General features: G+C 38.4%; 1 protein-coding gene across 1 annotated transcript in view; it reads right to left on the bottom strand.

The window, feature by feature from the left end:
• Positions 1–16,172, bottom strand: part of Fam117b (family with sequence similarity 117 member B) — a 62,685-nt gene that overhangs the window by 5,648 nt on the left and 40,865 nt on the right. Inside the window, exons 5-7 of the mRNA XM_042666958.1 lie at positions 9,650–9,793; positions 6,683–6,908; positions 4,338–4,458 (exon numbers count right to left, since the gene is read on the bottom strand). Coding sequence (XP_042522892.1) covers positions 4,338–4,458; positions 6,683–6,908; positions 9,650–9,793 — 491 coding nt within the window. The remainder of the gene's footprint in view (positions 1–4,337; positions 4,459–6,682; positions 6,909–9,649; positions 9,794–16,172) is intronic.

Here is a 16,172-nt window from a genome sequence, read left to right as displayed (position 1 = left end):
CAACTTAAAAATCAAACATACATGAGAGGATCACCCTGGGACACTGCTGTAGAGCTAACCCAGGAGGGTCTCTTAGGGCAAGTGTTCAGTAGCACAGTTTGGGAAACAGATCTCTTCTGGAAGGCTCTGCAACTCAGTTTCAAAAACAACTCAAGTACTAAACACAGCTCAAGTAGTAAAGTTCGATCCCCACTACTGCCAAAAGAAAAAGGGAAAAGAAAAAGAACATGTGTAAGCTGTAGCCCCCTGATGCATAAGTGTGTGGAGTAAGCTAACAAGAAAAACCATCAGTGTATACCCAAAACAGAATCCCTAATGAAGACCAAAAAGAAATACCTGAGGAATATTAAGCCTATCAAGTGGGAAGCAACCTAGGAAAACAAGTTCCTGAAGTATCAAAAATGTACTGCTAATCAGCCACACTTCTCAGCACCTTGGCCCAAGGACGGGATGACCAGGTGAGTATTAATGCCTTTAATCCTAGCTACACGGGACACTGAGTTTCATAGGATCATGGTTCCAGATCAGCTGGAAAGAAAATTGCAGAAGACTCCCTTCTCAATGGCAGAAGCTGAGTGGGTTAGTTTGTGCCTGTGATCCCAGCTACACTGAGAAGCCTACAATAGGCAGATACAGTCCAGCTGTGTGCCTGGGTAGGAAGTACTAGTATTACACGCGTAATCCTAGCTACTCAGAAGGTTCAAAACCATGGTTCAAAGCTAGCCCAGACTCAATCTCCAAAACATCACAAAAACAGTACTAGGGGCTTGGTTCAAGTGGTAGAACATGAACTAAGTAAGTAAGTGAGCAAGCACAAGGTCCTGAGTTCAAAGCCAAAATTTTTTAAATTACAAAACAAGGCTGAAGGTGGGGTCACTGGTAGAATACCTAGCAACTGTGAGATCCCAAGTTTAAACCCAATACTATCCCTACCCCAACTCTGTCCCACAAAGAGGGATGGGGTCCAAGGGCATCATAAGAGCAAATGGACATGTAGTGACTATTCTAAGGAGAGGATTTTAGGCTGAACTGTCTCCTTTTTTTAGAGGCCTTTTTTAGAGGCTCTGACCTCAGAGCCCCATTTTGATACCCTAATATAGGGGCTGCCACTTCACTAGCCTACACTTCTGTCACTTTCCAAAGGTACAGGTGGGAGTCTCTCCCATGCTCCAAACTGCACCCCTTCCCAGGGATGGATGGCAGGCAAAGTAAAGTAAAGGAACTAGGGAAAGAGAACATAGAGTATGTACCAGGATTTGGGGACGAAATGTTCATTTGCTAAGAAATGAATTAGAAACAGTGTGGGAGCAGGAAGTTTTCAAGAGACAAGTTGGAGGAAAAGTACAATTCTGTGATTTTCTTGATTTTAATCCTCACACCACTTGGTTATTAGAAAAGAAATCTGAGGCACAACTGAAAACAAAAACAAAAAAAATCTTAGAACTGTGGTTTTGTGGAGAGGGTTTTTTTTTTTTTTCTTGTACCAGGAATTTAACTCAGGGTCTCTTTCTTGCTAAGCATGTACCTCTAACACACCATCAATCCTATGTTTTATTTTTCCTTTAACAGTTATTCTTAAATAAAACATTAAGAATTGTGTCCAAAGTAGATATAAGCCAAAGTAGATAAGCCTCACTATCTGGGATTCTGTCAAGGATTTCATTAACTGGAACCGGGAAAATACATTGGCACCTGGAAGACAAAAATACATACTCAGGGCCCAAGCTGTTTTACTCAAGGCTAGCTCTCTACAACTTGAGCCAGAGCCCCATATCTAGCTTTTTTGAAGTTTATTGGAAATAACAGTCCCATAGCTGGCCTCAAACCTCAGATCTCAGTCTCTTGAGTTGAGCTGATAGGATTACAGGCATGAGCCACCAGCACCCAGCGAAGAAAAATATTCTTTTTTTTTTTAAATTGTAAGGTGACATACAGAGTTACAGTTGCATAAGTCAGGCATGAAAAATATGCTTTTTTTTTTTTTTTTTTTTTTGTCGGTCGTGGGGCTTGAACTCTGGGCCTAAGCGCAGTCATTCAGCTCTTCACCTCAAGGCTAGCGCTCTACCACTTGAGCTACAACCCCACTTCCGGTTTTCTGGTGGTTTATTGGAGATAAGAGTTTCACGGACTTTCCTGCCCCGGCTGGCTTTGAACTGCGATCCTCAGATCTCAGCCTCCTGAGTAGCTAGGAATATAGGCGTGAGCCACCGGCGCCCGGCTATTAATAATCATTGATCATTTTCATATGCCAGATTTCTCTCTTTTTTTCTTTTTGTCAGTCATGGGGCCTGAACTCTGGGCCTCGTCGCTGTCCCTCAGCTCTTCAGCTCAAGGCTAGCACTCTACCACTTGAGCAACAGCACCACTTCCAGCTTTTTTCTTTTTGCTTATGTGGTGCTGAGGAATCGAACCCAGGGCCTCATGCATGCAAGGCAAGCGCTCTACCACTGAGCCACCTTCCCAGCCCTGGAAAAATATTCTTAAACGATTTAAAAAACTAAATTTAGCTGGGCGCTGGAAAACCGGAAGTAGTGCTGTGGCTCAAGCAGTAGAGTGCTCGCCTTGAGCTGAAAAGCTGAGGGACAGCGTTCAGACCCAGAGTTCAAGCCCCATGACTGACAAAAAAAAAAAAGCTAAACTTTTTGGACCACTAATCTACTATTGCTTTAATGCAAAAATATTCACTATTTGATCTAACTTTTACATAAGCAAGGGCAAAAAGAGACTAACTTTTGTAGACTTTGAGTAACTTGTTTAATAGGAAGTTAAAATTACTTCTAAAACATCCACTTTTGAATTACTACTGCCAATTAATCTTTGGGACAAAATTAAAATGCTAATAGATTTTCACATTTCACATAGATTAGCACATTTGTGTGCTACACAATTTTTATATCAGTAAAAATTCCTAGGAAGCATTAGAATAAAAAAAAAAAACCCAGATCAATATACCATAAAACTTGCAATATGTTTGAGTTAACCCTGTTTGATCTATTTATCCATCTATACATACACTGCTCCTGTCTTTTCTCCCTTCAAAGTATATAACAGAAACAAATAGCTCAGAGAGTAAGTAAGCTATTTCATCTAAGTGAAATAGACAGCAAAACACAAGACACTAGCTTATATAACAAATATCTAGTCATTTCTAAGAAGTAAATTGAAACTGCTGAGCCAGTCAACCATTTCTTTACACTTAGACAAGTCCTAATTGCCAAATAAGTAAAATCAAAGAGCTCAATTCAAAAAAGCTGTATTGAGGCTATATTTAGATTTTTACTTTTAGGATCCTATTTAAGAACCCTCATGAAAAGCCAGCATTTTCAAACTGAGCATTAAGATCATCTGTCCCTCAGGAATTGGGAAAGCTACAGAAAACTCAAGCCCTGCTTTCAAGTTTATTGATTCATTAGTACTGGGTTGGGGGTCTGGAATCTACAATTACAGTGAATTTCGCAGGTGATAATAATATAAGGCATCTACAGAACAAATCTACTTAAACTCTCATAGCTGACATGAGCTAAAACCTGCAGATCAATGTGGTAGAAAAAAATAAGTACTTGCTAAAATAAGAGTTCAATTACTGTCAGAGACACAGATAGGAGACTGACTGGTACTTCCTAATACAGAAATTGAAGGGATTCAAAGACAATGTTCTTTGTGTGGCAAATTATTCAGAAGTTAGGTTAAAAGAGGCTCCAAATAGGAGGGAACATAGAAGAAACAAAAAGATGCATATTTCAAATAATTCCAAATGTTCATGACAGAAAAAAAAAAGACTGTGAACTAGGGAAGACTGCACTATTTTCATATTATATTTTAGTCTTCACAAGAAACAAAAGCAAAAAAGGGTGGCTCTTAGACCTGAGGCTATGATGAGACTGGAGGGTATGGGCTAAGCACTATCATATCCCAAATATTTTTTCAGTGGTTGACTGCTTACCTAGCATACATGAGGCCCTACGTTAAAGTTCCAACAATCTCTCCACACTCCCCCCCCAACACAAATTTTGCTTCTTACATTGTCACAGCGACATGCCTAATTCTATAAAGCAAAAAAACTGATTGTATTGGCAAACGATTTCAAAAATAGTTTAAAAGAGCTGGGCCCAGCCACAAAAAATACTCTGGAGATAACTGAGGCACCAAATAACATTACCTGACACTACATTGCTGTTAATTTTCTTCAGTGTGATAGCAGTATTGCACTTATACAAAATGCTAACAATTATATAATCTGCACGGTTGATAAATGCATGGTCAGTATATTGGTCTTGCAATTTATGTGAAAATTCTAACAAAATTTCTTTTCAAGAGGTGTGCAGGTAGGTACTCACGAGCATTCCTCAAAGACTTTGACTCTTTCACAGCCCTCAGGAGGTTCCCTTTTGAACATGTAACTGTTGTTAGGTTTTGGTGAGGTTGCGTATTTGGGCAAAGGAGAATTGTTCCCATTCTCTGCAAGAAAATGACACACTATATTACTAAGAAATATATCTTAGTAAAATGCATACTGTGTTTAACACTCTTGGCTACTTTAAGGCAGAAAGTCTTTATTCATCATCACCATAATATGTAGCACAATTCCTGATTTTAAAAAAAGGTAAGTGTTAAATGCATAAATAAATAGATTATTTCTTTTTTTTAATCAGTCTAGACCTACACTACTTCATCCTCAGTTATAACACTGTTCTACCTGGTTGCTTTGTTTCTATTCTATACTCAATACTATTTCCATTTTTTCCCATCACAAATATCTGAAATAGATTTTTTATTGCTTGCCTGGACCTGTACTTCACAATTTCTTAATTTGATCACTCTGTTCCCAGTAGTCCCAACGGATATTGTATGCCAAATACTTCCTTTTGCCTATGAGTTTCTCATTATAAGGAGAGTAAGTTCTACTCATTTTCCCAAAACATCCTGCAAAGTCTACATCAAAGTTTTAAAAATCTTTACAAATTACTCTGGTTTATTAAAAATATTATTGGTTCTGTTTAACTTAAATTCTTAGTATGTTAAAGGACTGTTCCACATTTTCAATCTGTGTTAACTAAACCATAAATTCCTGTTGACAGTAGTGCTGTGGCCTCCTTTTCTTTCTTCCCTTTCTCCTCCTTTTGCGTTTTCCTTCCCCACTCCTCTGCCCTCCCTTCTCCTTTTCTGTGCCCTTTCCACTTCCCTTAATCCTCCTCTTCTCATTTTCCTCCACCTTTCCTTTCTACTCTTTTCCCCCTTTTCTCTCCCTGTCCTACTCACTCTTCCCTGATTCCCTCCCTCTCTACCTTTCTCCTCCCCCTCCCCCCTCTCCCCCCTCCCCTCCCCCAGTAATGGGGATTTTACCCAGTGTTCCTGCTCCAACATGTAAGCTCTGGCTCTAGACCCTTTTGTTGTTTTTGAGATAAAGTTTTGATTTTGATAAATTTGAGGCCAGCTTTTCTCATGAAAGAAACTCATAAGTTGGGCGCTGGTGGCTCACACCTGTAATCCTAGCTACTCAGGAGGCTGAGGTCTGAGGATCAGGGTTCAAAGCCAACCTGAGCAGAAAAGTCCCTGTAAGACTCTTATCTCCAATTAATCACTCAAAAACAGGATGTGGCACTGTGGCTCAAAAGTAGTAGAGCACTAGTCTTCAGCACAAGAGGCTCAGGGACAATGCCTAGACCCTGAGTTCAAGCTCCACAAAAAAAAAAAACCAACAACAACAACAAAAAAATACTCATAAAAGTCAACCAATCATTAGTTTTCTAAAATCAAATTTAACAAGGATGAAAAAATATATAGAATTTTTACCTGTAAAAGCAAAAGTATGAAAATTCAAGGGGTAGATCTTACTAGTCATGTTCTATCTGACCTAACACAAAAAGGTCCAAATAGCAAGTTCAAACTGTCCATAGTTTAATGTGACTTCAGTAAATTTTCTGTCTTCTGTACTTGTTAGATTCAATGATTAGGTAGCTGGTCAAACTAACACAGCATTTAACACAATATATAGGATGTTATAAATAAATAACTACTAAGAGGTTCTAAATAAATAACTACTGAGCTGTAGAATTTATAAATGCTCTACTGTTGAGTATGTATATTAGCAGATTAGGGTAACAAAATATTGCCCTGATTACAAGTTTTTTAAAAAAGGATCAAATTTGTTTAAAAGGTAGAATACTTAATATTCAGTTGCTTTCTCCTTCTGGTTATTTTTATGACATATAGCATACTCCACCCTTTACTCCAGGCTTGATTTGCACATTCATCTTGCTATGTAAACCAGTTTAATTTTTGCTGGAAAAAGTATTAAAAGAAACTAAATTGAATGTTTTATATTTAGTTAGAAAGTATCAAGGTAGGCAAGAGAGAGCAATGAGCTTTACAGGAAAAATGTTTATCATGAACAAGAAAGTTGCATTACCAAATGCCCCAAATAAAAAAAATACCAACAAAATTCCATAAATTCACCAAACTTGTCTGAGCACTACAACAAGACTATTTTGTCCAAACTTGTCTGAGCACTACAACAAGACTATTTTGTGGTATAATTTTTTTTAACCTATGCTTTGATGCCATTACTCTGGTAGCCTGAGTACACATAGTGTGTGTCGTCCTAGAAAATGAACAGAATGAATAATAAAACATATGGAATTCAGTTATTATCCAGTGACAATTTCCTCTAGCCTTACTATACCTTTATCCCTGGGATCAACAAGCAGGTCATCAGCTGAACAAGGACTCTCCTCGCTGCCTTCATTGGAGATGGTGAGGAAGGATGTGGGGGACACAGACTGAGAGCGGCTGCTATTGTTGCTTCCCCTGTCTGCCCCACCAGGGGTCTGTGTGTCAATGCTTCGTGTGCTGCTACTTCTCTGTGCAAGGGGGGGAGGTGCACGATGGCCATCTGGAATATCTTGTGGCTGTTATAAAATTTTTAAAGTATAAATGTATTTAGCATTGATTTTGAAATTCACCAGCTATGCACCTTTTGTCTGTAGTGTCAGAAACTCACAAATTCTAAGCCAGACATGGTGGTGAATGCCTGTAATTTCAGCACTTGGAAGGCAGGGAAGATTTTGAGTTGAGGCCAGTCTATGTTCAAGGCCAAACTGTATTGCACATAACAGAACCCTGTCTATTATTTTTTAATTTTTAACTTTAATTGTTATTATAAAGGTGATGTACAGAGAGGTTACAGTTTCATTAGTCAGGTAATGAGTACATTTCTTTTGGATTCTCCTGCACTTTTTCCCTCCCATCCCCACCCACAAATCGTATATTTCATTTTCAGCAGTGTCTAGTGAGTTTCACTGTTGCATTTCAGAACCCTGTCTTTAAAAAAAAAACAACAACCCTCCTCCTTTTCAGTCCTTTATGTGGCTTATTCTGACACCCTACCTAATCTAACAGCCCCACCCAAAATCCTAGGTGAAGAATTTATCTTCCTAGAATCTCATACATATGGGTAGTCCATGCTTGTTGAATAAATGAACTGTTGAATTATTTATCATACATAATTATAAATGTTATCTTAAAAATTACAAAGAATAATCATGGTAAAAGAGGAAAACTCTTAGGTATACTAGATTGCATATAAAGGAAAATGTTACCCAAAGATTATCTAGTGTTAATATTAATAATTAACTACTTGATAATAGGCTCCTGCTTTCTTTCTCTTCCTGCTGATTCCCTCTCAAAGTTTCTTTTCAAAGAAACCTTTGAGAAAGAGAGAGAGTAGTAGTGCTAATTATAAGAGGAAATCAAGGAGACACTCAGAGGAAGGCTTCTATGGCTCACTTAACAGGCAAACCAGCTTGTGGTACACCTTTGATTCACTTAACTTTAATCCTACCTCATCGTGCAGAATGGAAGGAAAGTATGGGAAGTTTGTTTTCTTTTTTTTTTTTTTTTAGATGTCAAACTATGTTCTCTAAGTTATTCTCAAATTGAGATCCTCCCCCAAGTAGCTGAGATAACAGGCATAGGCCACCACAGCCACCTGCTTATCTTATGGGAGCAATCTTAAAACATCAGTAAAGTATTACTTTAAACTTTCTAATTACTCACTCACCAAAGAATAGAGGCTTAAGTAAATATCCTCTGTGATACAGTTTTTAAATCTAAGTAGTAATTTTTCTTACTGTTTTATATGTAACTACTCTTATATGTACAGTATCTCCTTCACCAAAAAGTAGAGGCTTTGGTAAATATCCTCTATGATATGGTTTTTAAATCTAAGTAATAATTTTTCTTCATACGTCTTATACATAAATATTCTTACATGATCTTGGATGTAAGACTATTTCTTTGTTTTTGTGATACTGAGGTTTGAACTCAATTTTGAGCTTGATGGCAGGTGCTGTCACTTAAGCAGGTCCCTGGACCTAGTTGTAGATCATTTCATTTTTTGGTGGCTCTAAGGTTTGAACTCAGGCTTTATGCTTGCCAGAGAAGTATTCTACCATCTGAGCCACACCTCCAGCTCAATTTTGCTTCAGTTGTTTTTCAGGTAGGGTCTTCCTTTTTTTTTTTTTTCCCAACATCATTCAGGCATATTCTGCTACAATTCACTTACTGATTGAGATGGGGGAATCTCAACTTTTTGTCCAGACTGGCCTGGAACAGTTATATTCCTCCACCTGACAAATAGCTAGTATTACAGGTGTGAGCCACCATGCCTGGCTATATCATTTCTAACTGCACTTCATGGACATATAACCTAGCATATCAACTAGATCTAAACAGTAACGGACAAACTACAGGAAACATGCAGAATCATGTTTAGAAAGTATCTGATGTCCTAAAATCTTTCTTAGTAAGCTAAGCTTTTGTTATATAGAATTACAGCAAAAAAGAACATAGTACCTGTCTAGTTTATAAACACAGATAAACAAAAGTTTCCAAAATTAAAGTTAGATCAGCTGCTTCGGTGAAATATAAAAAATGTTCCAGTTGCCAACATCTAAATTTTTCAAGAGATAATTTTTTTTCTAAATAAGTAGCAAGAAATTAAGTAAATACAAAAAAATGGTTAATTTTTAAAGTAATTAGAAGAGTTCATGTGTATGGGTGATTTGAAATACTAATTACTATTGGGCTCTGGTGACTCATGCCTATATCCTAGCTACTCAGGAGGCTGAGATCTGAGGATCACAGTTCAAAGCCAGCTGGGGTAGGAAAGTCTGTGAGACTTAACCACCAAAAACCAGAAGTATAACATGGCTCAAAGTGGTAAGAGTGCTAGTCTTGAGCAAAGGAGCTCAGGGACAGCGCTCAGCCCTCTGAGTTCAAACCCCATGACAAAAAAGAAAAGGAAAAGAAAAGAAGGAGGGAGGGAGGGAGGGAGGGAGGGAGGGAAGGAAGGAAGGAAGGAAGGAAGGAAGGAAGGAAGGAAGGAAGGAAGGGAGGAAGGGAGGAAGGGAGGAAGGGAGGAAGGGAGGGAGGGAGGGAGAAGAAGGAGGGAGGGAGAGTAAGGAGGGAGAGAAGGCAGGCAGGCAGGCAGGCAGAAGAAGAGAAGAAGAGAAGAGAGAAGAGAGAAGAGAGAAGAGAGAAGAGAAGAGAAGAGAAGAGAAGAGAAGAGAAGAGAAGAGAAGAGAAGAGAAGAGAAGAGAAGAGAAGAGAAGAGAAGAGAAGAGAAGAGGAGTCCCACCAAATTACTTACTATAAGTTGCTCTTCCTTTTCCCCAGTCTCTTTAATTATTATTTCAATCTCCTGATTCAGTCCTTCTACACTATTCCGGAAACGAGAACCTGTTGATTTGGTGATGGGAATTACTGGAACAAGTGTACTCTTTGGAACAGGAGCCTTAAGAAAATAAGGTGGAAAGGAGAAAAAAAGAGGGTTTTATTTTTTTCCACCCCCACCCCTCCCCCAAAAGAGGGTTTTAATAGTATGTTTTACTTCACTAAATTGAAGCTCACTACAAGTTAATATAAATAACTCAAAAATCTATCAAATGAAGTTTAAAAAATTTTAAATGGATATTGTTAAATCTACACCAGAGCAAAGATTAAGAATAAACCCTACATTTGGTGTTTGGTCACACATTTCACCCAGTGAGGAAGAATTTTGCTAGTCTATTTGGCATTACACATTGAAATCTACAAATTCTCGCTGTATTCTTTGTACCAATAGTTTCTCTGTACTCTCAGGGATTTATCTTAAGGAAGCATTTATATATCTATATCTATGTACAAGTATTTATCTATAAAACTGTTCACATGGCTTTTTTTTCTTTTTTCTTTTTGATGTCAGTCCTGGGGCTGGGAATCAGGGCCTGGGTACTGTCCCTGAGCTCCTTTTGCTCAAGACTAGCACCCTACCACTGAGCCATAGCTCCACCTCTGGCTTCATAACAGTATGTTTTGTTTTGTTTTTTTTATCAGTCCTAGGGCTTGAACTCTGGGCCTGGGTGCTGTCCCTCAGCTCTTCAGCTCAAGGTGAGTGCTCTACCACTTGAGCCACAGCACCACTTAAGAGTTTTCTGGTGGTAGTTGGAGATATGAGTCTCATGAACTTTCCTGCTCAGGCTGGCTTTGAACCTCAATCCTCAGATCTCAGCCTCCTGAGTAGCTAGGATTACAGGCATGAGCCACCTTCGACCAGCAAGTTTTTTGAGTAGTGGAAAACTGGAGAGCATTTGTCTAACAACAGAAAATATTTTAATGTTCTCATGTAATGAAATACTATGTAGCTCTAAAAACTATCTCGTAAATAAAAAATTTGAGACAGAAAGATACTAGAGATGTGATCGTGAAATTTTAAAAAGTACTAGGGGCTGCCAAGTGCGGATGGCTCACACCTGTAATCCTAGCTACTCGGGAGGCTGAGATTTGAGGATCATGTTTTGAAGCCAGCCCAGGCAGGAAAGGCTATAAGATCTTTTTCTTTTGGTTAGTGGTAGGACTTGAACTAAGGGCCTAAGCTCTGTCCCTGAGCTCTTTTGCTCAAGGCTAATGCACTACTGAGCCATAGCGCCACTTCTGGTTTTCTGGTAGTTAATTGGAGATAAGAGTCTCAAAGACTTTCCTGCCCAGGCTGGCTTCAACTGTGATTCTGAGATCTCAGCCTCCTGAGTAGCTAGAATTACAGGTGTGAGCCATCAGCACCCAGCATGTGTTCATTTCTTTTTGGACAATGTCATCTCTAGCTCTCCCAGTTTTTCCCTCCCATCCCTTCCCACAAGTTGCATAGTTCATTTTCAAAATATCTAATGAGTACCACTACTGCATTTGTCTACGCTTAGTCCCTCCATTTCTGTAACTTTTTCCTTCTTTTTAAAATTATTATAAAGGTAATGTACAAAGGGGTTGAGTAAATGTAAGTAAAGAGTGTATTTCCTTTATGGACAATGTCATCCCTTCCCTCACTCTCTCCCAGATTTTCCTCCCATGCCCACCTACAAGTTGTATAGTTCATTTTCAGGTTATGAGTACAATGCTTCTTAAACAATGTCACCTCTTCCATGTTCTACCCCACTGTTACACTTTTAAAATATTTGCTTTCCATATGGACTTTAGTACCAACTTATCTAATGCCATAATAAAGTTTGTTGAAATAGGTATTTTTATTGGCCTGGTATTAAGTTTGCAAATTAAATTGGAAGTACTAGTGAATGAATACATTCTACTCAAGCGTTGGAAATTACTTTTAAGTTTACATTATATTTTCTAAAATGTACCTAATTTTCATATGTTGAAATTCTTACAACTTCATTCTTAAGTATTTAATCTTTGTTGTGCTGTTATAAATTAAGCCTTTCGGGCTGGGAAGGTGGCTCAGTGGTAGAGCGCTTGCCTTGCATGCCTGAGGCCCTGGGTTCGATTCTCCAGCACCACATAAGCAAAAAGAAAAAAAACCAGAAGTGGCGCTGTGGCTCAAGTGGTACAGCACTAGCCTTGAGCTGAAGAGCTGAGGGACAGTGCCCAGGCCCAGAGTTCAGGCCCCACGACTGGACCAAAAAAAAAATTAAAAAAAATAAATTAAGCCTTTCAATCATTATGTTGTCTAACTGGTCACCATTTGAAATATGCCAATGCTTATAAGTTAAATGTTATAGGCGGGCGATAATCTTATAGAAATCTTAGTTTTATTGACTCCTGAGATTTTTGCAGGTATTGCATTTAATTACCTGAAAGAGGTTTTTTTATTTCTGCATTACCAGTTCTAATGACTTCTTTTTTCTAACTGCATTGGCTGATATTGTGAGTCACTAGTACAATCAATGCCTTATTTATGATCTTAGGTCTCTACGAAATAACACTGGCTCTAAAGTTAAGGGATATGTTTGTATATAACATATTAAAGAAAGTATTCCTTAATTCTATGAACATGAGTATTTTTTTTCTCCCCACCTTAATATCCCGAGGATCAAACCTACAGCCTTGGCAAGCATGGCAGCTCATACCTACCTACAATCCAACCATTTGGGAGGAAGATCAGGTTCAAGACCAGCCTGTGCGAAAGTTTAGCAAGACCCCAAATCAACAAATAAGCTGGGCACAGGACCCAGGCAAAGCAAAATTCTACTTGAAAAAATAACAAATACAATAAAAGGCTTGGAGCATGGCACAAGTGCTCTGCCACTGAACTGTATCTCCAACACTGCTGAGTACTTTTTTTCTTTTGGTTGGTCATGGGGCTTGAACTTGGGATCTGGGCACTGTCTCTGAGCTCTTTTTGCTCAAGGCTAGCTAGCCCCTTGCGGTTTTTAGTGGTTCAGGGGTGGTTAGGAGTCTCAGAACTTTCCTGCCCAGGCTGGCTTCAAACCATGTAGTATTATTACAGGCATAAGCTACCAGCACCTGGCATTGTTGAGTATTTTTAAATAAATAAATTTCCCAGAGGCTATATTCTTTTTTCTTCAGTTTAGATATTCAAATGTACTTGGCTAGAGATCTACCATTGTGGGGTCTCCAGTACAGCACTTTGCTACTTGATTGGAGATGGAGTCTCTTGGATTTTCTGTTCAGACTGGTTAGAACTATGATCCTCTGATTTCAGCCTTCTGAGTAGCTAGGATTACAAGTGTAAGCCACTGGCAACAGGCTAATATGGGAAACATTTAATGTAGATATAGCAGCCAAATATCTTCCAAGGCCATTATGGCAGACCTGGTAATAACCAGATGAGACAAGGAAAGGAAAGTAAACCATAAATGCTACTTCCTTCATCTAATTTTTTTTTTTTTTTTTTTTTTTGCCTGTCTTGAATTCTGGGCTTTTGTGCTCAAGGCTAATGATCTAGCATTTAAATTCTACCACGTCCAGCTTTTTGTAGTTAATTGGATATATATAAGAGGCTCATGGACTTTTCTGCCCCAGCTGGCTTCAAACCACAGTCCTCAGATCTCAGTCTCCTGAGCAGCTAGGATTATAGACTTGAGCCACAGGCACCCGGCTATATTTACCTATTTTTACTTGAGAGAAGTAATATATCAGAGAGTCACTAAGACTGGCTACTTCCCATTGGTTTTTTACATCCCCAAGGATGGTCACCATTAGGATTTTCACCTATTCTCATCATCTCTTTTCCTCTTCATCAGAAGTAAAATTATAAAGAGTAATCAAACCAAGGCTATTAAGCCCTTCAGATATAGTATTGCTATTTCAAGGATAAAGTAGTGAGATAATGAAGCTAACACTCAATTTTAGTTTCTGATAAGTCATGGAAAAAGAAAAATCTTTCTGAGTAGAAGGAATAAAAAATATATCATCTCACCTGTGGCTAGACCCTTCCTCTGTCAGAAAATAATGAGGCGACAGGGAAGTGGAGTAGAATGAGAAGTTCTCAGTAGTTTATCAGTACATATACTACAAATAGAATTTTTATTTTTTCCCATTGTCAGTACTCAGTTCTCTTATTTATTTTTTTTTGGGGGGGTCCGATCGTAGGGCCTGAACTCTGGGCCTGGGCGCTGTCCCTCAGCTCTTCAGCTCAAGGCTAGCGCTCTACCACTTGAGTCACAGCGCCACTTCTGGCTTTTTTTCTTTTTGCTTATGTGGTGCTGAGGAATCAAATCCAGGGCCCCATGCATGCAAGGCAAGCGCTCTACCACTGAGCCACCTTCCCAGCCAACAGTACTCAGTTCTAAACCTAATTTCCTCTTATAATTGTCACACAACAAAAATAGCTTGCATCAGATGGTATTTTCAGGCTAATTTCAGATATGAATTTATCACCTAACAAAATATAAGGGAAAAATAATATACTAAGACTTTTATAAACTGCTGACCTTGGATTTTAGGACCATAAAGATATATTAATGTCAAGCAAGCTTGGGCAAAAGAGTCTGCAAGACTTTATGTCAGTGGAAGAGGCTATGCATGATGGAATGTGCCTGTCAGCCCAGCTAAGACAAAAAGCCTAAAACAGGATGACTTCAATCCAAGTGCCAGGAAGCGAGGCTCAGCAGTAGAGTGCTGTAGCAGTAGACTGCCTAACAAGCATGAAGCCTGGAATACAAACCCCAGTATAGGGGAATGGAGGAAGTACATTAGTAAGCTTCTCATAGTACAGAAAGCTTAAGTGCATTCTGGCTGTCATGTTGAGAAAGGCACATACACAGGAATCTGCTATTGTTGTAACTTAACCACACATATCTGCTTTGCTGATTTATCCACTGCATCTCAAGGAGCTAAAAGAACTTATAGCCTACACAATTTGGTAAGAATTTTTTTTTTCAGATATAATCTACATAGTAGCAATTATTTATGTTTAATTGTTTAAACGAAAAGAAGGACAAAAGAAAAAAGAAAGGAAAAAAGCAAATAAGCCTATTTCTTTAAGGCTGACACATCATTGTAGGTAAGTGAAGAAACTATAATTTATTTAACTAGCAATGATTCGAAGAAAAATAATACACCAAGTCTGCCTGGGAAAGATTTCTTCCCTCAACATACTGTTATTTTTTTCAGAAACCGATTTCACTCCTTATATAAGTAAAACTATATTCTAAAATATCTGAAAAGAAGAAAAATCATTAACTTTGACTTTCATACTTCATTCTAAAGGCCTCAGGAATAGTGCACAGGCCCTGAGTTCAAGCCCCATGACCAACTAAAAAAAAAATACAAAAACAAAACTTTAGAGCTGTACCTTCAGAAACATCAAGAACAAGTACCTCCTATTTTCCTAGCTTTTATTTTTCCTCACAGTAGTTTCCAACCCATTAAGATTTCTAGTTAGGTGGACCAACATTTCAAAAATTTATTATTCATTGACATTTTCCATGTAATTATCTATCTATCTATCTTACATTCTGTGTAAGAAAAAAAAATAAGAATCAAGGGCTGAGGATGTAGCTCAATGGTCAATACTTGCCTAGCATGTGCGAGGCAATGGGTTTGGTTACCAGCACTGCTTAAAAAAAAAGGCCTACAAAAACAAAACTGTTTTGTGTTTTTCTCAGAAGAATCAAGAGAAGGGGTGACCAAAGTAAACCTCCCAAAATCGATATACATTCTAACTTACATGTCTGTTTCACATTGTTTCAAAATATGGTAATGAAGACTGCAGTATTACACAGAGTTAGGACAGATAGGAAAAACACCTACAGGAGCACAGTTAGTGGAGTATGAGAAAGAACCAGAAAAAGTTTGAAGGATAAAGATCTACCTCAAGAGGTTGGGTGTGGTAGTACATGTCTACAATCATAGCTACTCAAGACGTGGAAGTACATAGATCAGAGGTTTAAGGCCAGCTGGACAAAGTTAATATGAGAGCCTATAGATATGAAAAGCAAACTAAAAGCAAAAGGACTGGGGGCATGGTTCAAGTTGTGGAGTTCTTTCCTAGCAAATGCAAGGCTGAGTTCAATCTTTAAGACCATTAAAAAAAAATTTTAAAGGAAAGTGGAGGAAAAGGGAGGGGAGGAGAGAAAGTGGAGGGAAGAGGGGAGGGGAAACCGATCTTAATACACAAATAGGATGGAAAAAGGTCTGTTCCTCAACAGAGTTCCATGAGAAAAATAAGCCAGAAAGCCTAATGCAACCAAAGGGAGGTAAAAATTTATGTTTAGAATGGTAGAAACAATAAATACAGAAAACACTTGGAAAACAGCTTTATTATTTTAAGGGCTTCTGATTCCAGACTTCCCAGTGGTCTTGATTCTTCCTATCCTGTCACTATTTTTAATTTGTCTTTCAGCGATCACTATTACTTCAGCTCTACTAAGTTGCAGCTG

Source organism: Dipodomys spectabilis, unplaced genomic scaffold (genome assembly GCF_019054845.1).
Source record: "Dipodomys spectabilis isolate Male_0828 unplaced genomic scaffold, ASM1905484v1 ptg000373l, whole genome shotgun sequence".
Classification (NCBI taxonomy): domain Eukaryota; kingdom Metazoa; phylum Chordata; class Mammalia; order Rodentia; family Heteromyidae; genus Dipodomys; species Dipodomys spectabilis.
The sequence above is the reverse complement of the archived record's forward strand: the minus strand, read 5'-3'. Positions and strand labels throughout refer to the sequence as shown.